Below are 23,644 nucleotides of genomic sequence, written 5' to 3' on the forward strand. Positions count from 1 at the left end.
CTTGGCAACTCTGTTCCTATTTAATTAATCATAGGGGTGTTGGACTCTTTCTGGATTCTTTATTCTGTTGCATTGATTTTTATGCCTATTCCTACACCCCCTCTCAAAAAAGCCACTCTATAATTTAAGAGGAGTGGTACAGACTGTATAAGGGAGGCATAACAACAGTAGCAAGGACATTAGTTAACATTTATCAAGGCCTGATGGAGGCAGGTGATACTATTTGGCCTGTAGTAGCTCACTGAATCATCACAACATTATCAGGTAAACACTAGTTAACTTCATTTTACAGATGAAGGAAATATGGCCAACAGTGGATTAAAATACATAGTTACTAAGTGATAGAGGCAGGATTTGAGCCCAGGGAGTGTGTGACTCTAAAGCCACTGCTCTTGATCATTGTATAGTTGATAAGACATTGTGAAGATAAATTATATACCACTAAAGAGATTCACACAAGAAAAAAAAAATCTTACTTTACTAAATCTAAATTAGTCCTGAGGCATTTTTGTCTATCTTCTATCAAAATAGTTCTGGAAGCTATTTTTGTTTTAATCTTCCACAGAAATTTTAGGTTGTCCTATGGCCAGTGAAGAAAAATATTTTCAAGGGACTGCTTTTTTTTTTTTTTTTTAAGGTACTCTAGTAATTTCTCCTTGACTTCAAATGAGACAAAATGATTGTGAAATCAACATGGTGGCATTCTGGTCAAGAGAGAAAGTTCCTCTTTCTCTCTTGCAGATATTTTCATGTGTCATATGGTTGTTTAGTCAGAAGCGAGCTCTGGCTATTGGTCTAAGCAGAAAACTTAACACAGTAGTGTTCTCTGTAATGCCTCACTTGCTACACTTTGGGGAAGGCTGATAGTTTCACAGAGTATTGAAGACTAGGCAGTAGGCTGATATTTAAGAGATTGGAGATTACTTAGTATTCATATCTTTTATCTTTTTTAACTGCTACTTATTAGTATTTTCATTTTCATATTAGTATTTTCATAAAATTTACTTTTTAGGGGCACCTGGGAGGCTCAGTCGGTTAAGCGTCTGACTTTGGCTCAGGTCATGATCTTGCAGTCTGAGAGTTTGAAGCCCGAGTTGGGCTCTATGCTGACAGCTCAAAGTCTGGAATCTGCTTTGGATTCTGTCTCCCTCTCTCTCTGCTCTTGCCCTGCTTGGGCTCTGTCTGTCTGTCTCTCTCTCTCTCTCTAAAAAATAAAATCCACATTAAGAAATTTTAAAAAAATTCTTGACTTAAAAAAATGTTTATTTATTTTGATAGGGAGCATGCACGCGAGTGGGGAAGGGGCAGGGTGAGAGGGAGAGAGAGAATCCCAAGAGGGAGAGAGAGAGAATCTGTCAGCTCAGAACCTGATGCGGGGCTTGAACTCATGAACTGTGCTATCATGACCTGAGCCAAAACCAAAAATGGGACGCTCAACCAACTGAGCCAACTAGGCACCCCAATACTTGACATTTTTTAGTGATTAAAAATGATTCTTGTAGAGAATTTGGAAAATGGAGATAGGTAAAAAGAAGAAAATTTAAAAATCACTCATAATCACCAAGGTACTAAACTTATTGATTTAGATTGCTATCTCTATTTTTTAAACAAAATTGTGATAATATACTGTAACAACATTTAAACATTCTGGTGCCCCCCCCCCCCCTTATCATGATGTCACAAACATTTGCTCATGCAATTAAGAGGTACTATTTTAAATAGCCTTATGATAGTCTATCATATGGATATATCATGCTTTTATAAATATTCCCTTATTTGGATTTTCTTTCTTTTTCTGTTTCAAGGACTAACGCTATGGTGAGCATCTATGTACATGAATCTTTGCCTGAGATAACAATATTGTGGCCTTTTCCAGAGTACCACAGGGGCTGGTTTTCAGGGCTGGCGGAGGAGGCCTAATAATGTGTATGATACAGTAAAGGCTGGACTCTTCAGACTAGAACCTAAGCTCTTAGTTATTTATGCAAGGCCAGGGGACTTAAAATAGCCTTCCTGCTGGAAGGTGGTTAAGTTGAATTAGATCTGCATTAGCTAGTAAACTGAATCCAGTTATAGATGACCCTGACCACAAGCAACAGCCAGGTCTATTTTAAGCCATATTACTAAGTGGAACAGGTGGTTGAAGGAATGTGTAAGAAGTAGATTTCCCCTGGTTTATATAAATCAAATAGACAGAATCAGAGATGACCATCCCAGCAAACTGAGATACTCTGAAGTCATTCTCCCAGCAACTAAGTGGCCGTTTCTTCAGTGGGAAACAAGTAACTAAACTTTATTAAAATTGATGTACTTTGTGTCACAGGACAAAAGGCATACTTCCGGGAACGTCACTTGCTACAATCCTAGGCCTGCCGAAGGGCCACTGGAAAAAAAGGCATCAACACAGTAGCACCATATACCATACAAAAAAAAAAGTTTGCTAATTTATGTTTTTAAGTCTGATCATATGAGCCATGCCTTACCATACTTTTGTGATCCAGCAAAGAAAGAACGTGTAAGAACAAAGGGTCTCTCCTTTCCTTTAGATCGCTGTATCAGTCCTTCTGCAGTAGCCATTTGCTACAAAGGCAAAGGAGAAAACTTTCAAAGGGATGATTAGATTAGAGCATTGTGCAAACATCCTAATAAGCTATTAGACATGCAAAAGTAAATAGGTGGGAATATAAATGGAAAATATTAAAATAAATCTATCAAATAATTTTCATAATGCAATGAAACTACTCTAAATTCCCATCTTGAGTGGAAGATTTTCTTTGATTAAAATAGCAATGGAATAATAGTAAATAATAAGCTAGAATTATTCAATGCTTACTATTGTTAGGCATTTTATAAGATTTTCTCTTATAATCTACAGAACAACCTCTGAGACAGAGCATTTTCAATGATGGAAAAAAATGAGATTCAAAGAGGTTGTTAAGTGACTGGCCCTGGCCAACATAAGAAAATTCTCTAAAGTAGTTTGCAGTTATAGCAAGAGGCTTTTAAAGAAGTAAACACATAATCTGAACTGTGCTATATATAGACAGCAACTCCCACTAGAAAATACCAATTGATGGGAGAGCCATAGGAACACAGGATGAAAATAACAAAGAACTACGGATATCAGTAGGGGCAAATGACTGACATATGTTTTGGATGTGATTGGCAAATGGAAGACAATTCTACCACCCTCTAATGAAAAGGCTAAGTAGTTAATTAAGGCTGTCTGCATTTAAAGACTTAGTGAAACTGTATATCTATGTTCTAAATCTTGTTCCCCTGGTATGAATATAAGATTTGTGAAATTTCAAAACATTTGTTTTAATTGCCTTTGTTTATGTATTTACACATTGCCTACCCTACTTCAAAAAAAGTCTTTAAGTATTCAATGTCATTTACTAATGACTCCTGCCAAAGAAGATGTTTCTATGTTATCATTAATCTCATATATCTATAATTCATCAAGTTTATTATAGAAAGAAAAGGTGCAAAGGGAGAAATAGTAAGTCCTTTATTGGCTACAACTTGATAAGACCCACAAAGAGAAATGAACAATATAATATGGCTATTACAAATGACTTTCAACCCCAAAGTCAGGGCATTTGGGTCCAGGTGACTTCTCTATGGATGTCTTACCTGATAAAAACCATAGATGTTGTGAAGTTCCCTGTGCTCCCAATTGCCATGATGAATGGCATTCTTCTGCATGGTTAGCTCTGGTCCTCTAAAGACAGAGGGCTCATTCATGTCGTTCCATATGTAGAGGATGTCAGTAGATCCCTAAGAAGTAAATTTCTTCCTCAGCCATGATAATACTCCTATAGTGATGATGTTAATATGATAGCCACCCTATTCCTCTTTCATACTCTATTTAATTTATTATTTATTATGTTTATTATCTATGCTCTGTCTTCTGTTCCAATGCTACAATAAATGGTCTACAAGGTGGGGAATTTTATCAGTCTTGCTCATAAACACCTGAAACAGTACCTGAGGCACAGAAGGTTCCCAATAAGTATTTGCTGATAAATGAGAGAATACTGTGCTGTATTGTATATGAAATACTGCCTAGCAAGTACACTTCAAGACCTACCCTGGAGAACCCCTATAGGAAAGGTTGTGTGAGTGTTCAAGGTTAGGTCCTATAACATCCATTATCTGCTGCAACCTTTTTTTAAAAAATAAGCTCCATGCCCAGCATGGAGCCCAATGCAGGGCTCAAACTCATGACCCTGAGATCAAGACCTGAGCCGAGATCAAGAGTCAGACACTTAACTGACTGAGCCACCCAGGCACCCCAAAAACTCTTAACTAAGGGCATTTATAGCTGTCCATGATAAGATTCTGCCTTCCCTCTAATACTCTGCAAGATTTGAAAGGTAAAATACCTGTTTGGTAGCATGGTCTAGAGTTTGTGTTCTGCATAGAATTGTTCAATTTAGGGTGGGAAGGGGCTTTTGAGTCATCTAGTCACCATGGTGTTGAAATCCCTTTTATAGAATCCTGGTCTCTCAGCATTTGACTCATAGCTACAATGACAGGGAGTCCTTCAGGCAGCTCATTCCATTGCTTTCTAAATGTCCTGCTCCTTGTAACATCCAGGCCCTGTAAAAGCCCAAATGTTCATCGACTGATGAATGGATAAAGAAGAGTTCAGGAAAATAGAACTTAGTGATTCATCACTTAACATATAACACCCAGGGCTCATCCCAACAAGTTCTATTTTCCTGAAATCATTATTACACTATATGTAAACTAACTTGAATTTAAATTGAAAAAAAAAAAAAAGAAACTAGAGTTTAGTAGTTAAGACTTGGGCTTGGGAGACAAACAGACTGAGTTCAAATCTTAGGTCTACCACTTACTAAGATGAGCGAACTTAGCGGGGTTTTAAACTTGTCCATATGTCAGTTTCCTCATCTGTGGGATTAGAGTTCATTATAGTTTCAACCTCAGAGGTTACTCTGAAGATGAAATGGTAAAATGTACATAAAGTGCTTAGCACAGTGCTTGGCACACAGCAATACTCAATTTATACTAAACATCATTATTATCATCCTCATAATGGGTTGAAAACTGTTTTCTAGAAGGGGCCTCTCCAGTTCTTTCTTATAGTTTTTGATATATTTCTTTTTTTATATATTTTATATATATTTATAATATTTTAAGAATTGATTTATTATTACACCTCTTTAAAAATTTCAATTCTTATCACATCTTTCGTTTTTTTAATGTTTATTTTCAAGAGAGAGAAAGAGACAGCATGAGCGAGGAGGGGCAGAGAGAGAGGGGGACAGAGGATCCAAAGTGGGCTCTGCGTGACAGCAGTGAGCCTGATGTGGGGCTCAAACTCACGAACCACGAGATCATGACCTGAGCAGAAGTTGGACGCTTAACTGACCGAGCCACCCAGGCGCCCCTATAATTTGCAAGATATTCTCACATATATCATTATCATCATCTTTAAATAAGCTATAGAATATTGTTTTATGTAAAATTTATATAGTAATTTTAACATATAATATTATTAAGTACTTTGATACATCACAGAGTCTATTATAATGGAAGTAGAAATCACAGCTTTTGTGCACTTGGTAATATATGTGGCACCTCTCCTCGCACCATCAAAGCCTGTAATGTGGTTGCCTTCCTTGCATTTTCATCCCAGGATTACTTGTCAAGAGCTACTCAATGAAGCACTCTATCTATTCAATCATGTTTTTCCTTCTTTCATCCTCCCAAGTCACTAGGAAAGAGCAAAAGAATAAAAACAAACCTGATAGGCAGAGAAAGTGAAAAGACTTGAATACCACTCTCTGACCTTGGGATTGGTGAAATCCAGGTAAGAGGAGAGACCTGTAGAGGCAGAAGAGTAGACAGACTGTGAGAAACAGTGGTCCTCATGGTTAGATATGTTGTAGAGAAGATGTCAAAGTTGGGTAATCACTGGGCACCCTAAATGTAAGGTAGTTGATACAGAGGTGCAGTCTGTCAAGAAGTGCATGAAGGCATTGCTGGACTCCAATGATAATCTGGACTAGACTTTCCAACCGGAGAGGCCCAGGGGAATGCCAATGAACAAGCATCCAGACGGAGCCTGTCCCTCACCGATGGCCCAGGATAGCCCAAGTAATCATGACAAATAATCTGGAGTGACCCTTCTGTTCTTAAAGAGAACAAAGAAGTGTTCATGAGTGGTATAAGGGTGGGCAGGGGGAAGCGGGGGGAAGGATGCATGGGGTTTCTCTGCAGTACTTGGATTTGTGATGGAATGCCAGGAGAGGATAGAGTGGTGATTCCTTTTTGTCCCCAAGGTTCTACCAAGGCTTTAAATTAATACCTTCTGAAATAAAGCATCCAGAGTTGCTGGAGGCAGCTGAGGTCACTCACGGAAGTCTGAGAAGTCAAAACTATGGGCTAACAAGGCAAAAAAGATTGACAGGGAGAGACTATAGGCCACTTGTTCTTTTTTTCCTCCTGTCCTTTTCTCATCCCTTGGCTTTTTACTTTCATTTGCTTAGAGTACTATTAAGGCTTCCCTGTTTTGTTTTGTTTGTTGTTTTTTTTTTTTTTCATTCATTCATTGACTGAGAAATGTATAACAGAGGACACTGTACCAGATGTTATGGAAGATACAAAAGGATCTTTTGATACAAAAGAAAACTTTCTTAAAAGTGCTTACGTTGTGGCAAAAGACATCCATAAGAAATGAGGGTGATGGCCACGCAATCTTTATTAATTGGGACTAAACAAGTGGAAATAATAAGTATATAAAGTGCTATCTTACCAGGCCAGCATACCCCTTCAAAGTCTCCTCCTTCGTGATTCCTCACAAAGAAGCCCTGTTCTTTGGCTTCAGCATACACTGAGTAGTCAGGATCAATCTTGATGTGGGGGTCACTGATGACCACAAGCTGTCAGGACATAGAGGTTTGAAGAGCTCTTCAGTTTCACAGGAGTTATATGTTGGTTTTTATACTTTTCATCATAGTTTTGGGGTTCAAATTTTACTCAGAAATAACTACTAGTATTGAAATATATAAGATACTGGTAAAACCCAATAACTTTTCATGCTTATGGAAATATAATTAGTATCAAAACTAGGCCAGGGCTCTTCCATAATTATTGCTTCCCAACCAATATGTGTTCTCAAAATAGCAGTTACTAAGCTTCTGTCTGAGGTGCTGGGTGCTATACATAGAGGATTAAGTCGTCCCTGCTCCCTAGACATCTAGAAGTTAACACTGACAAAAGCAAACATTAAAGAAAACAAGAGAATAGCGTGTTAAAAACAAAAAAGCCCAAACCCAATGGTACAGGTATAGTTAGGAAGGAGGTTTGAGAAGAGCTGTCATCACAACTCTGTGTCTCTAGGATCTTTCTACCTTTCTAATACCATCACCTCCTACTCCAGGGCATCAAAACCCTTTATTTGTCTAGGACAACCTTGTCACCACCCTTCCTCAAATCTATTCAAATCTATTCTGCAAACTGAAGTTTAATTTTCCATTGCTCAAAAACTTTAAAACACTTTTAATTGTAGTAAAATACACATAACATAAAATTTACCATCTTAACCAATTTTAAGGGTACAAGTACATACACAGAGTTGTGCAATGTCCAGAACTCTTTCCGTCTTGTAAAACTGAAACTCCATAGCCATTAAAAACAACTAATTCCCTCCTCTGTCCAGTCTTGGGCAACTGCCATTATTCTTTCCGTCTCTATGATTTTGACTGCTGTAGGTATTACAGATTGATGAAATCATACAGTATTCATCTTTTTTGTGACTGCCTTATATCACTTGGCATTGTGTCTGCGAGGTTCATCCATGTTGTAGCTTGTGACGGGATCTCTTCTTTTTTAAGGCTGAATAATATTCCATTGTATGTATTTACCACATTTTGTTTACCCAGTCATCTGCTGATGGACACTTGGATTGCTTCCACTTTCAGTTATTGTGAATAGTGCTGATATGAATATGGGCATATAAATTTCTGCTCAAGTACCTGCTTTCAATTCCTTTGAGTATATACCCATAAGTGGGTTTCCTGGATCATATGGTAATTGTATTTTTAACTTTTTGAGGAATTACCAAACTGTTTTCTGTAGTGGTTGCAACACTTTACATTTATTTTCCACTATCAGTGTTTCTATTTCTGTACCTCCTTACTTGCTACTTTCTGTTTGTTCATAGTAGCCATCCTAACGATATGAGGCAATATCTCATTGTGGTTCTGTTTGCATTTTCCTAATGACTGGTGATGTTAAGCATCTTTTCATGTGCTTGTTGACTATTTGTATATTTTTGAAGAAATGTCTATTAAGTCCTTTTTCCAATTTTTAATTGGGTTGTTTGTTTTTTGGTTGTTGAGTGGTAGGTGTTCTTCACATATTCTTCATACTAACCTCTTATTCAAAAACTTTTAATGTCTCCAAATGTATACAAAGCAGCCTACAATAAGGTCAGATTCCCTACTACTTAAACCTTGCACATGCCTTTTCTTGCACATGGTTTTCTTGCCAAACCAACCTGCGTACTGTTTTCCAAACACCACTGGGTGCTTCAGCCTCTGGCTGCACTGCTTCCTCCCCTTTTCTCAGCTAGTTAGAGAGTCATCCTTCAGGGCTCATCTAAAATGCACAAAGCCCAGTTTGAATCTAGCTGGATGCAATCTTCTCTCTCTCTTAGTCCCCTCCTGACCTTGATCTTTCTTTGGCTGTTACATTATTGCCCTACATTGTGGTTGTTGTATACTTGTCTTTCCCCCAACTCACTGCAAGACCCCAAGGAGCTCATCTTTGCATTCCCTTCATCTGTATAGCACGGTATTTTGAACATCTGATGGCTTCAATAAATAGTTGCTTAGAATAACATGGGTTCTGGAGTCAGGCAAATCAGAGTTCAGATTCTTGGCCTCCTACTTATTTATTATGTGCCTTTGTGCAAAATACAAAACTAAGCCTCGGTTTCTTCACCTAAAAAATGGGCTAACAAGATCTACCTCATAATTTCGTGATGACTGGATAGAATACTGTGTTCTATCAAATTCTGTGGCCAATAGTAAGTGCTTGCCAAATGGTAGCTATTTATTAACTTGGAAATTAGGAGTTAATATAATTGGCTCTGGTCACCTGTGAAAGGCCTGGGGCTCAAAGGAATGGATTGAAAAGACAACTTTAATCTCAAGGAGAGGGACTGCAGGGATCCATTTATATGAAACATCTAGGGTTCTTCTCCTTTTCCTCTCTCAATTTTTTCCTCTCCCTCCTTCTATTCATTATTGCTGTTACCACCACCACACCTGTATTACATACTTTCCAGTGTCTTTTTTCCCCTCTCCATTTTCTATTTTAGTTCTTCCTTTGGCCAGATTGATAGGTGGAGTCCATCAGGGAAGCATGCAGAAAAAATGGTATGATGAAGAATATGACTCCATTTTTGATGGACTGTTAAGAGCTTTCTAGCCCCACCACTCCCCCTTACCCTTCTGCCCACATCTGACAAAGAAAGCCCTAATGCTCCCTCCTTGGGTGCCAGCAGGAAGTTCAAACCACACAAGCCCTGAGCATGCATAGGAATCCTCACCCCAGTCCAAACCTCCAAGCACCACAAAAGCTGAGATGTCTCCATTCCCAGCTCTCTCAAGACATCCTGAGAGCAGCCTGGGAGCCAGCCCTACTCCCCCAAGAATGCCTATGTGACTAATCAACCTTTTCAGACCCTCTTGGTGTCCATGTGATGTCCTCAATCTCGAGATTGATGTTGACATCAGAACCAAATCATGCTTTTGGGGTATCTATCATAACTACAGGATGGCCACAACAAATGAGACTGAATTCTAGGTCCCTTTGTCCTGCAGGGACCTCGACACCTAAGGCAGGGACGGATGGTGTGACCATCTTTCCATCATTGCTTTCCTGTTATCACAGTTACAATTACATTTGAAGGTACTATTTCCATGGCCATTTTTTATCAGATGGCTCTCCTCCACTAATGTGCCAATGCAAGTTTTAAATAATAAAAAAAAATGCTTTGTAATGAAAAGGTTTCAAAGCGTCAGCTTATTTTACCTTACGTTTTTTGTTTCTGAGCAGCTCTTGCATCCTTTTGGGATTTGGGAATCTTTTCTTGTCCCAGGTGAAGTACCTTTTGCCCTCGGTATGCTCTATGTCCAGCCACATGACATCATAAGGAATGTCATGCTCATCAAATCCTGCATCCACTGCTTTTACATCCTGCTCATCCTCATAGTTCCAGCGGCACTGATGGTACCCCAGAGAGAAGAGAGGGGGCATGGCTTGTGTGCCTGAAAGTGGAAGATGACAACTGAGCCAGCTACCATCACAATGATAATTACACATTTGATAAACATGTCCTAAATGTCTACAGGGTCTAAGCACTGAGCTTGGTACTTAGAATATCAAGGAGAAGAGAACACTGTCTTCACCCTCAAGAAAGTGATAATTTGGCTGATGAGGCAGGTACGTAAATTAACTGTTCTGCTTAGAGGTGTAACTGCTATGTTAAAGGTATCAGCCTAGTATTATGGGAATACAGAGGAGTTAATACTGCCTGCAGTAAAATGTGGAGACTTGAAAGGCTAGGGGCGCCTGGGTGGCTCAGTGAGTTGAATGTCCGACTTTGGCTCAGGTCATGATCTCATGGTTTGTGAGTTCCAGCCCCATGTCAGGCTCTGTGTTGACAGCAAGGAGCCTGGAGCCTGCTTCAGATTTTGTGTCTCCCTCGCTCTCTGCCCCTCCCCTGTTTGCTCTCTGTCTCTCTCTCAAAAATAAATAAATGTTAAAAAAAAAAAAAAAAAAAAAGGCTTCAAAGAGGTAGTAACACTTGGTTTTGGACCTTGAAGAGTAAGTAGGAGGAATCTACTAGAGAGAATGCATAGAGCATTGAGGCACAGGGAATGGAAAAGACAAAGAGGCAGAGGAGTGCATGATAAGCTTAGGGAAAAATAAATAATCCAGGGTGGTTACATTGTGAGAGAGACCAGTAGAAGACGAAACTGGAGAGGGTCAGTTTGTAAGGGTCCCTGTAGTTCAGGCTAGGAATACTAAATCTTATGGGAAGTCATCAAAAGTTTGGCAAGATGTGATCTTAGCATACCTATGTTTTAGAAAAATTAGGGAGCAGTGTTGAGACTGACTAAAAGGGAAGGGGATTAAAGGCAGGAAAACTATCAATTGCTATCAAAACATTTACTGATAACATGGCAGACTTCTGGTCAACCACCTGCATTTCTCTTTTCCCTCCTAAAGTCCCACTAAAATCAGAGTAAAGGAAAGAAAAAAAAAAAAAGAATAAAGCCACAAGAACAAAAAGAATGGGAGAGGAGTAATTTCAACAAAACTTTGGGAAGTGTGGGACAGAGGAGAGGTGGTAACTGTTGAGCAAAGTGAGGGAGGCTCTCACCAGAGTGTTTGAAAGGGGAATATGATGAGAAGAGCTCATCTCTCTTCTCAGAAAACTCCTAGAGGGAAGATTCCCCCCCCCTTCCACCCCCAATACTAGAGCGCTTTGAGGCAGAACCTTATTGAAAGCCTCCAAGATTAGAAGGATCCATATAAAGAAATAGAATGAGGGGTGCCTGGGTGGCTTAGTCGGTTAAGTGTCCCGACTTTGGCTCAGGTCATGATCTCGTGGTTCGTGAGTTCGAGCCCCGCATCGGGCTCTGTGCTGACAGCTCAGAGCCTGGAGCCTGCTTCAGATTCTGTGTCTCCCTCTCTCTCTGGCCCTTCCCCTCTCAAGCTCTGTCTCTCTATCTCTCAAAAATAAATAAACATTAAAAAAAATAAAAAAAAAAAAAGAAATAGAATAAAAGGATTTCTGAGAAAACAGAGACAATACAAGGAACCAAAGTAAACATCAAAACATTATCTATCATTAGTATGTCAGAGAGATGAAAAAATATACTGAAATAAGACTAGTTTAAGACACTGGAAATAAAGAACAATCAGAGAAAAAGAACTAGTATGAAGAAATTAGAAATACAGCATAAATGGAAGGCCTAGAAGATAAAATTGAGAAAACTTAGAAAATAAGGGAGATTATAAGATCTGTACAGTAGAAAGAGAAAAGGGAGGGGAAGAAATTATCAAAGGAATAATCCAAGACTGTTTACCAAAAGTGAAGGACACCATTCTAAAGACTGAAAGAGCTCACATTTAATACCCAGCACAATGATTATTTGAAAAAAAAAAAAAAAAAAAGATTTATATTGTGGTGCCAGGGTGGTTCAGTCGGTTAAAGCATCTGAGTCTTGATTTCAGCTCAGGTCATGATCTCACGGTTAGTGAGTTCGAGCCCTGCACTGACATGAACAAAATTTTTTTTTTTTAATTTTTTTTTAAGTTTATTTATTTTTGAGACAGAGAGAGACAGAGCATGAATGGGGGAGGGGCAGAGAGAGAGGGAGACACAGAATCTGAAGCAGGCTCCAGGCTCTGAGCCATCAGCCCAGAGCCTGACGCGGGGCTCGAACTCACAGACCGCGAGATCGTGACCTGAGCCGAAGTCGGACGCTTAACCGACTGAGCCACCCAGGCGCCCCGACATGAACAAAATTTTTAAAAAGATCTATATCAAGGCATTTTATTGTCAATTTCCAGAATTTCAAAGTATTAGAAATTTCGGAATATATTTCAGAAGGAAAAGATAGATCATACACAAGGAAACAGAATTCAGAGTGATTTTGGAGCAAGAAGATGGAAGGAAATAGAGAAATAATTTTTTTATTAATTTATTTTCAAGTTAACATACAGTATAGTCTTGGCTTCAGGAGTAGAACCCAGTGATTCATCTCTTACATATAACACCCTGTGCTTATCCTGCAAAGTGCCCTCCTTAATATCTCTCACCCATTTAACCTAGCCCCCTCCAGCAACCCCCAATTTATTCTCTATATTTGAGAGTCTTTTATGGTTTGCCTCCCTCCCTGTTTTTACCTTATTTTTCCTTCCCTTCCCCTATGTTCTTTTGTAGAGTTTTTCAAATTCCACATGTAAGTGAAATCATATTATATCTGTCTTTCTCTCACTTATTTCACTTAGCATAATACCTTCCAGTTCCATCCATGTTGTTGCAAATGGCAAGCTTTCATTCTTTTTCATCTCTGAATAGTATTCAATTATAAATATATACCACATCTTCTTGATCCATTCGTCAGTTGATGGACATTTGGGCTCTTTCCATATTTTCGCTTTTGCTGATAGCACTGCTACAAACATTGGGGTGTATGTGCCCCTTTGAATCAGCATTTTTGTATCCTTTGGATAAATTCCTAGTAGTGCAATTTCTGGGTCATAGGGAGAATTATTTTCTTTTTTAAAAGAATCTTTATTTTGAGAGAAAGAAAGTGTGTGCATGTGGGGGGTAGGGAAGAGAGGAGAGAGAGGATCCCAAGCAGACTCCATGCTGTTAGTGCGGGGTCTTGATCTCACAAACTGTGAGATCATGACCTGAGCCGAAATCAAAAGTCAGATGCTTAAACCACTAAGCCCCCCACCAAGAAATAATTTTCAATCTAGCCAAATTATCAAGAGTGAAGGTAGAAAAGATGTTTTCATACCTGCATAGATGCAAAAAATGTACCTCACAGGCACTTTCTTAGGAAACTACCAGAAGATGCTATAAACAAAAACCAAAAACAATAAGGTAATAAACCACAAGAAAGAAAAACATGGAACCCAAGAGAAGGGGGATCAAACACCAGAAAATAGTAAGCAAAAGTCCTAGGATGACAGCTGTGCAGGGAGCCTGGAGAGCAACAACCTAGATGGGGGCAGGACAGAGAGAGCTGGGAGGGAAGGTTAGAGAGAGAAAAGTGGGTTGGGTAAATTATCTGACACCTTTGAGCATTTGAAAAGTATAAACACTAAATATTGATTTAACTAAACATTATGATATAACAATATTGGGAGAGAAGAAGGGGGGATGTTGTTAAGTCCTCATCAGGAGTCAACAGGTAGTCTATAAACTTAAAACTTGGATTTCTTTGAACATGGTGGCAGACCCACTGTTTTTGAAGCATCTTCCTATAAACCAGGCTTATTCTCCCCAATAACAATGCTGAAAAGGCCTATCAGTGGGCCTTGACAGTGCTTATTCCTATATGTGTGTCTTCCCATATCCATAAATTTTTGGTTGTTTGTCCCACCAAAGTTGGAATCAAATTCCTCTTCCCTTGAACATGGGCTGGACCCAGGAACTTTTAGCAAGAGAATGCATCAGAAGCGATGCTACATTTCTTTTATTTTTAACAGCTTTATTGAGATGTAACTCACATACCATACAACTGACCAAATGAAAGCATACAATTCAATTGGGGGGGGGGTAATATTATATTACCATTTTACAAAAAATGGCAAAAGAGAACATAAAATTTGTCCTTTTAACCATTTTAAAGTGTACAATTCAGTGGCATTAATTATATTCACAATGTAGTATAAACATTACCACTACCTCTTTCCAAAATTTTATATCACCCCAGACAGAAATTTGAACCATTAAGCCATAGCTTTCCAATACCCATCCCACCCTCCAGCCTCTGATAACTGCTAATCTACTTTTTGTCTTTATGAATTTGCCTATTGCAGGTACTTCATGTAAGTAGAATCATACAATATTTGTCCCTTTATGTCTGGCATATTTCATTTGAATAATGTTTTGAAGGTTCATTCATGCTGCAGCATGTATCTGAATGTCATCCCTTGTTACATTAGTGAATGATATTCCATTTTATGTATTTAACACATTTTGTTTATCCATTCATCTTTGATGGGTACTTGTTTCCCTCTTTTGGCTATTGTGAATAGTGCTGCAATGATCATTGCCATACAAGTGTCCCTCCAAGTCCTTGCTTTCACTTATCTAGAGTGGAATTGCTGGGATATATAAAGGATATACAGGAATGAATATATATATATATATATATATATATATATATATATATATATATGAAGGATATTAGACAGTGTTCTGCAGAGGAATAGAACAGGATGTGTGTATGTATGTATATGTATGTATGTATATATATATATATTTCTACACTTACAGAGTGAATGATTTTAAGAACTGGTTCATGTGATTGTGGGGGCTGGTAACTCTGAATTCCACGGGGCAAGCTGGTAGACCAAAGACCCAGGGAAGGTGCAGCTTACATATGAAGGCAGTCTGGAGACAGATTCTTCTCTTTAGAGAGCCTCAGTCCTTTTCTCTTAAGGTTTTCAACTGATTGGATGAAGGTCACCCACGTTACTGAGAGTAATCTGCTTTAATCAAAGTCTATCAATGTAACTAATAGTACTGACAGGATAATCTCATCTAAAAAATAGCTTCATAGTGACATCTAGACTAGCGTTTAACCAGATATCTGGGTACTGTGACCTAGGCAAGTTGACATATTAAATGCTATGTTTAGCTCTTTGAAATGCCAGAATGTTTCCACAGCAGCTGAACCATTTTATGTTCCCAACAGCAGTGTATGAGGTTCCAGTTTCTTCACATCCTCACCAATACTTACTATTTTCTATTAAAAAAAAAAAATTAGCCATCATAGTGGGTATGGAGTAGGATCTCATTGTGGTTTTAATTTTCACTTTCCTAATGACTAATGATGTTGAGAAACTTATCATGTGCTTGTTAACCCATTTGTATATCTTTAGAGACTGTTCAAGTACTGTGCCCATTTTAGAACTGAGTTATCTTTTTGTTGTACAGTTGTAAGGGTTCTTTATATATCCTAGATACTAGACTCTTAACAAATGTATGCTTTGCAAATATTGTCCCCCATCCTGTATATTGCCTTTTACTTCCTTGATAATGTTCTTTGATACACAAAGGTTTTTAATTTTAATGAAGTCAAACTTATCTATTATTTCTTTCTGTTGCTCATGATTTTAGTGTCTTTTCTAAGAATCTGTTGCCAAATCCAAGGTCATGATGGTTTGCCCCTGTTTTCTTCTAAGAGTTTTATGGCTTTAGCTCTTATATTTATGTTGTTTATCTATTTTGAGTTTTTTGTGTGTGGTATGGTGTTAGGTAGGGTTCCAACTTCATCCTTTTGCATGTGTCTATCCACTTATCCTAGTACCACGTGTTTAAGAGACTATTCTTTCCCCAGTAAGTGGTCTTGAACCTTTGCTGAAATCAATTGGCCAGGGATGTATGAGTTTATTTCTGGACTTCCAATTCTATTCCATTGGTCTATGTGTCTATCCTTATACCAGTACCATATTGTTTGGATTACTTTACAGTAAGGCCTGAAACTGGGAAGTGTAAGTCTGCCACCCCCAACCCCTCCCCCCCCCCAGAATTGTTTGGCTATTCGGGGCCCCTTGCAATTCCATATGAATTTGAAGATCAGCTTTCCCACTTTTTCAAAAAATGACTACCGGAATTTTGGTAGAGATTGCAGTGAATCTGTACATTGCTTTTGGTAGCATTGTCATCTTGACAATATTAAGACTCCCAATCCACGAACATAGGATGTCTTTCCATTTATTTAGGCCTGTTTAATTTCTTTCAAGAATGCTTTGTAGTTTTCAGTGTACAAGTCTTTCACTTCCTTGGTTAAATTTATTCCTAGGTAGTTTATTCTTTTGGATGTTATTGTAAATGGAATTGTTTTCTCAATTTCTGTTTTAGATTGTTCATTGCTGGTATTTAAAAACACAACTGATTTTGTGTGTTTATCATGTACCCTGCAACTTTGGTGAAATTATTAGCTCTGGTAGTTTTTGTGGATTCTTTGGGATTTTCTTTTTTTTTTTTTTTTTTAACTTTTTTTTAATGTTTTATTTTTAAGAGAGAGAGAGAGAGAGAGCAAGCGCACTAGTGGAGGCAGGGCAGGGGACAGGGTGCAGAGAGAGACACACACACACAGAATCTGAAGCAGGCTCCAGGCTGTGAGCTCTCAGCACAGAGCCCAATGCGGGGCTGAAACTCAAAAACCATGAGATCGTGACCTGAGCTAAAGTCAGACACTTAACTGACTGAGCCACCCAGGTGCCCCTATTCTTTGGGATTTTCTAACATGTTGGATCACATCATCTGTGAATAGAAATAATTTTACTTCTTCCTTTCCAGTTTGGATACCTTTTATTTCTTTTTCTTGTCTAACTTCTCTGGCTGAAACTTCCACTACAGTGTTCAATAGCAATGGTCAAAGTGGGCAGCTTTGTCTTGATTCTGATCTTTGGGGAAAGCTTGCAGTTTTTCACCACTGAATTGGGTGTTAGCTGTGGATTTTTCATAAATGCCTTTTATCATGTTGAGGAACTTTCCTTCTATTCCTAGCCTTCTGAGAGTTTTTATCATGAAATAGTGTTGAATTTTGTCAAATGCTTTTTCCACATCAACAAAGATGATCTTTTACATCTTTTCAAGATAAAATGCTTTAGTGCTAAAACCAGTGGTATATTTCAATGGAGAAGAGAACATAGAAAAAGTTCAGGTTGGGACACTGATCACTGATCATCTGAGATAAAGGCAAAGAAAGCCCAGGGCTTAAAGGCTCCAAGGAAAGTAGATGGAGAGTATTAGGGATTAGAGAGTGGAGAGTTGTAGCCCCAGTGCAACATTTTACCAAGCTGAATGGGATAAAGGTGAGAAGAGAAATGCCTGCCTTTTGAAAAGCTTGGGCAAATTGTTTATAAGTTCTATACAGTGTACAACAAATATTAACTGAAAATTAGGACACATGCAATAGAAGAAATATAATGAAACAAGAAGCTGTACCTGTAAGGTATGAGTACTGCTTGAAAACATCAGAAGGTGTAGGTCCTGTCAGCAGAAAAACATCAATGATTCCACTCTCTGACATCCAATGCACATCAGTTTGAGATCTGACCTTTTGTTTAGCTGCAACGGGGCCCATCTGGGTCAGTGTGTACTAGAAAAAGAATGGAATGAGGGTCTGAAAACTTTCCCTCTAGCTTACAACACTCATCCATATGTAACTAACTGGTACATACTGTTAACTTTCACTTGATTATATTGCAAAGACTTTGGTGGCAGAGAATTGCCACTACAAAGCCCAGGGCTATGACTACGCTAGTTTTTTTTTGTTTTGTTTTGTAAGTATGACATGCAGCCATGATCCATAAGCTCACCTTTACTGCAGGCTCTGTATTGATCTCCACTAGCGTTTCTGAGGCATTCAGCCAAAAAATGCCTAGAGTCCTGCCTGGTTTGTGGGCCAGGAGATAAGGCACTGAACCATAAATGCCCATTTTGTCATGTATTTTATATCCATAGACATCCAGATTATAAAGACGGTAAGCATCGCCATCACTGAAACACACAAAGATGGGACTATCATCAATTACAATCACAAATATATTATTAATGAATAGCATAGCTCCATTCTCCCCTGCAAACACTTGAGACCTATGCATCTTTCAAGGCTTTACTCGTACTACTTTCCTAACCCAACCAAGGTTAATGTGATTCTCCTCCTTTGATTCCTTTGGCATCGCCTTCTGTGACAACTGGCATGCATGGTCTCATATCTTAGATATCTTTTTCTTTCTTTCTCTTTCTTTCTTTCTTTCTTTCTTTCTTTCTTTCTTTCTTTCTTTCTTTCTTTCTTGTTTATTTATTTTGAGAGAGACAGAGCAGGAGCAGGGGAGGGGTAGAGAGAGGGAGAGAGAGAATCCCAACAAACACAAGAACTGTGAGATCATGACCTGAGCCGAAACCAAGAGTTGGCTACTTAACCGAATGAGCCACCCAGGTACCCCTTAGATATCTTTTCTGAATACCTCTTGTGAGGACTATTTCCTGTGAATCCTCTACAATAGCAAGCACACAGTAAATATCATTGGCAAATTGTGTATTTCTCTGCTGCTAAAACAAAATGACAGATAGTGTCCTAACATGCTTCTACAGTACTGAGTAGGGAAAGATGGGGAACTGAATTGGGGTGGGAAGCATAGAGCTTGGCTTGGTGTGCGAGCAGCATAGTTTCTGCTTCACTTGTTACCATGCCCAACTGTTGTGGAAACGGCATCTGAACCTTTGATCAGACTGTTTGTCTTTGGTTTTGCTTCCTTAGTCTGACGTCTTTGGCATTTACTTGTCAATAGTGTTAATCTGAAATGATCCCCCTAAGGGAATCAAAGGTGACATGAGATGCCACAATTTTTCTTGTTTTTTAATGTTTTATTATTTTTGAGAGAGAAGAGAGCACAAGCAGGGGAGGGCGAGGGAGAGGGGGGAGGACAGAGGAGCTGAAGCAGGCTCTGCACTGACAGCAGGGGCTTGCACTCATGAACCATGAGATCGTGACGTGAGCCGAAGTTGGACGCTCAACTGACTGAGCCACCCAAGGGCCACAAGATGCCACAATGTCTCATTCTCTGGTTCAGAGGTTGGTAAACACCTTTCTCTAGGTCAGTGATTTTCACCCTGTATTCTCCCCAGGTTCCGCAGAAAGGCCTAGAGAGGTGAAAGCAAAACCTAGGGAGGTGGTGTGATGAAGCTCTCTCTCCTGCTTCAACCACAATAGTTCCATATTCTTACTTCCTCTATATATTTTTAGGTTCAGAATTACAGTTTTATAGTTCTCAATTTTTTGCCAAAAATAAGATAAAAATGGAAAACCACTGCTCAAGGAGGACAAGACCAGGCACATATTGGCTCAGGCTCAGACATCTCACATATTTTCCCTTCAAACTTTTATAGTCCAGGGGTGCCTGAGTGGCTCAGTTGATTAAGCATCTGACTTTGGCTCAGGGCATGATCTCAGTTTGTGGGTTCGAGCCCCGCGTTGGGCTCTGTGCTGACAGTTCAGAGCCTGGAGCCTGCTTTGGATTCTGTGTCTCCCTCTCTCTCTACTCTTCCCCCGCTCATGCTCTCTCTCTCCTTCAAAAATAAATAAACATTTAAAAAAAAAAAAAAAAACCTTTTACAGTCCAGAAACCAGAGCATCCTGTAAGAATTTTTGTTTTTACTTTACCCAGTATTTTTAAGTTGGTGTGATTCTGCATGTTGTGGGATCCCGTAAAGATGCTCAAATCCGTGCAAGGAGAAATCCAAACCAATGGAAGCAGGGCCTGTAGGGACCAGGATATAGAATTTTGCTTCTTAATGGGACAATCATTTAAGGAAACTCAGTTACTTATGAGTGTAGCAAGATGACTAGACTAGGGATTGAGAGACCTGAACTTGCCCTGATCAATCAGTAAATCATGGTGTGCCCTTTCTGTAAGATGTTACATTTAGGTACTGTGGGGATACAAACATACACAAGGCAAAGCTCTGGTCACTTGTTAGTGTTTCCTTAGCTATACGCTTGAAGCTCTCTGTGTTCTCATTTACAGTAAATATTCTTTCGATCTGTAAAGCATACCTATGAAGTTTTAGATTTTTTTTTTCTAATCTAAAAGTTCCTAAAATGTACTTCATGCTTCTTTGCATTAGGAAACAAAGGATACTGAGCAATTTTAATCTTCACTAGATGAAAGACTGGATGTCTTCTGCCTGATCATTTATTCTTACTGTGCACAGGGACTATAATGCCAAGACCATCAGGAGGATCTTCCCTGGCTCCTCAAAATATCCCTTCCCTATGACTGTAGATACATTTTTGGTTTTGTTTTTAACCAAAGACAAGGTCCTTTATTTAACAATTATTTTAGAAATGTGGGAAAAATGCAAGTAACTAGGACAGATAACAGACTTATATTCACTCTTAGGTAAAAGTATTTGATATCAAATGGTCCTTATTTAAAGGAATTTCTGGAAAGGGGGTGCTATAGAGAAGGTAAAAAACATTATGATGTTACAGAAAGGAAAGCCCGATGGCCCCCCTACTTACAAACTTTGAACACATTGTCAGCCCTGATCATTATACTAGGTTATAGATACAGATGCTAGGACAGAAATTCTCAAGGAATTAGGGAGGATCTGTTATCCTACTGGGTAGGAAGGAGGAAGGAGGAAAGTATTTCTTCCAACTATATAAGCTCCAAGTATCTGAACCATATATCCAAAAGAGACAAACTTCACTCCCCACCACACACATACTATCACTAAGTCTAGTGAGAAATTTCACATATGGGTATGTGATACTTGTGTGAATGATGGGGAGGCTTGGAAAAGGTTGAGAACCAATGGCTTGGAATATTGGAGCCAATGAGCTTTAGAATTTTGTTTCTCATCACTTGACTCTCATAAAAATAGAATGTGGGATTTGCGGCTGTCTGTATACTGAGTAGTACCAGCAGTGTGCTGACCTAGGCCCTTAACATGAGACCACTGAAGGTACATACTCACTATTTCTCTGTTGATATACATTATTGAACAATAAAGGACCCAAATCTGACATTTCTGTTCCCCTTACAGAAATCACTTCTTTAGGTGCCAGAGCTCAAGGGACTTATAGGTAGCAACATTTAGTGATTTTGGCAAGATCTGCTTTAATACTACACAAGTTTCAATTTTACCATTAACTTTGACATCCACAAATTTTCCGAATTTCTCCTCCCACAAGCCTAGATCCTCTTGGTTTTCCTGGTGGCACAAAAAAAGGAGCAAATTGAGTTTATACATTGCAACAAATGTGGTTACCACAACAGTACATTTTGTTTGGATTATTAAAAAATTAGACTGAGAAAATGAGTCTTTTAAAAGACCACTTTGTGGGGCACCTGGGTGGCTCAGTCAGTTAAGTGCCCAACTTCAGCTCAGGTCATGATCTCACTGCTCTGAGTTGGAGCCCTGCATCGGCCTCTATGCTGACAGCTCAGAGCCTGGAGCCTGCTTCAGATTGTGTGTCTCCCTCTCTCTCTGCCCCTTCCCCACTCATGCTCTGTCTTTCAAAATTGGATGGATGTTAAAAAATGTTAAAAGACCTGTTTGTGATGTCAGTATATTTAACAAATTTGATCTGTGTTCTACATAAATGCCAGTAATCATCTTCCTTATGAACTGAAGCTGACATGAATATGATTTTTTATTGTGGTAGAATAGACCTAACATAAAATTTGCCATTTTAATTATTTATTTACTATTCATTTTAAACATTTTATTTATTTATTTTTTAAGTAATCTCTACACCCGATGTGGGGCTTGAACTCACAACCCTGAAATGAGGAGTTGCATGCTCTACTGGTTGAGCCAGCCAGGTGTGCTATCCCACCCCCCCCTTTTTTTTCATTTTTACCATTTTATTTTATTTTATTTTATTTTATTTTATTTATTTATTTATTTGAGAGAGAGGGCGCAAGTGAGAGAGGGACAGAGAGAGAGAGATAATCCCACAAGGGGCAGAGAGGTCACCCAAAGGAGGGCTCAGGCTCACCCTATGTGGAGCTTGGCTCAAACTCACAAATCATGAGATCATTACCCAAGCCGAAGTCCAATGCTTAACTGACTGAGCCACCCAGGTGCCCCTCATTTTTACCATTTTATTTATTTATTTATTTATTTATTTATTTATTTATTATTTTTAAAAATTTTTTTTATTTATTTCTGAGACAGAGAGAGACAGAGCATGAGCAGGGGAGGGGCGGAGAGAGAGGGAGACACAGAATCGGAAGCAGGCTCCAGGCTCTGAGCTGTCAGCACAGAGCCCGATGTGGGGCTCGAACTCACGTACCGTGAGATCATGAAGTCGGACGCTCAACCGACTGAGCCACCCAGGCGCCCCTCATTTTCACCATTTTAAAGTGACATTAAGTACATTCACATTGTTGTGCAACTATCATCACCATCTATCTCCAGAACTTTTACATCTTCCCAAACTGAACCTCCACACCCATTAAACAATAGCTCCCCGTTTCTTCCTCCCTCAGCTCCTGACAACCACCCTTCTACTTCCTGTCTCTATGAATGTGACTACTATAGATACATAGATTTCTTTTTTTTTTTAATTTTTTTTTTCAACGTTTTTTATTTTATTTTTGGGACAGAGAGAGACAGAGCATGAACGGGGGAGGGGCAGAGAGAGAGGGAGACACAGAATCGGAAACAGGCTCCAGGCTCCGAGCCATCAGCCCAGAGCCTGACGCGGGGCTCGAACTCACGGACCGTGAGATCGTGACCTGGCTGAAGTCGGACGCTTAACCGACTGCGCCACCCAGGCGCCCCTAGATACATAGATTTCTTATAACTAGAGTCATATAGTATTTGTCTTTTTGTGACTGCTTATTTCACCTAGTATAATATCTTCAAGATTCATCCATTTTGTAGCATATGTCAGAATTGCCTTCCTTTTTAAGGTCGAGTAACATTCCACTGTATGTATATACCACATTTTGTGTGCGCATTCATCTGTCAATGACTCTTGGGTTGCTGGACTGTTTTCACCTTTTGGCTACTGTGAATGATGCTTCTAAGAACACAAGTATACAAATATTTGCTTGAGTCCCTACTTCCCCTTTCAGATATAAATCCATGAGTGAAATTGCTGGATCATATTGTAATTCTATATAATTCTGAGGAATTGTTTGACATGAGTATCTTTACACAGGCCAAAATGCTGTGAAAGCACTTTTAAAAATGCAGTCTTGGGGCACCTGGGTGGCTCAGTCAGTTAAGCATCTGAGTTCGGCTCAGGTCATGATCTTATGGTTCATGGGTTCGAGCCCTATGCTGGGCCTTGTGCTGACAGCTTGGAACCTGGAG

At 39.1% G+C, this 23,644-nt stretch overlaps 1 protein-coding gene and 1 long non-coding RNA gene across 12 annotated transcripts in view; one reads left to right on the forward strand and one right to left on the reverse strand.

Annotated features, from left to right (window-relative positions):
• GANC (glucosidase alpha, neutral C) overlaps positions 1-23,644 on the reverse strand; it is a 75,239-nt gene that overhangs the window by 20,534 nt on the left and 31,061 nt on the right. For all 11 annotated transcript variants that reach the window (XR_008417107.1, XM_053889160.1, XM_053889163.1 and 8 more), the window contains 9 exons: positions 21,463-21,529; positions 19,974-20,070; positions 18,127-18,307; positions 17,753-17,906; positions 10,075-10,310; positions 6,788-6,914; positions 5,777-5,856; positions 3,637-3,780; positions 2,484-2,580 (listed from right to left, as the gene is read on the reverse strand). Coding sequence is in view for 10 of the 11 variants with exons in the window: in XM_053889160.1 (XP_053745135.1) it covers positions 2,484-2,580; positions 3,637-3,780; positions 5,777-5,856; positions 6,788-6,914; positions 10,075-10,310; positions 17,753-17,906; positions 18,127-18,307; positions 19,974-20,070; positions 21,463-21,529 (1,183 nt within the window). In the remaining variant the exon portion in view is untranslated. The remainder of the gene's footprint in view (positions 1-2,483; positions 2,581-3,636; positions 3,781-5,776; positions 5,857-6,787; positions 6,915-10,074; positions 10,311-17,752; positions 17,907-18,126; positions 18,308-19,973; positions 20,071-21,462; positions 21,530-23,644) is intronic.
• On the forward strand, positions 22,309-22,762 carry LOC128772968 (uncharacterized). The gene is made up of 2 exons (XR_008417108.1): positions 22,309-22,404; positions 22,661-22,762. It is a non-coding gene; the product is annotated as an uncharacterized LOC128772968 (long non-coding RNA).

The sequence above is a fragment of the Panthera pardus genome, unplaced genomic scaffold (assembly GCF_024362965.1).
Source record: "Panthera pardus isolate Hobbes unplaced genomic scaffold, ASM2436296v1 HiC_scaffold_24, whole genome shotgun sequence".
In the NCBI taxonomy this organism is placed as follows: domain Eukaryota; kingdom Metazoa; phylum Chordata; class Mammalia; order Carnivora; family Felidae; genus Panthera; species Panthera pardus.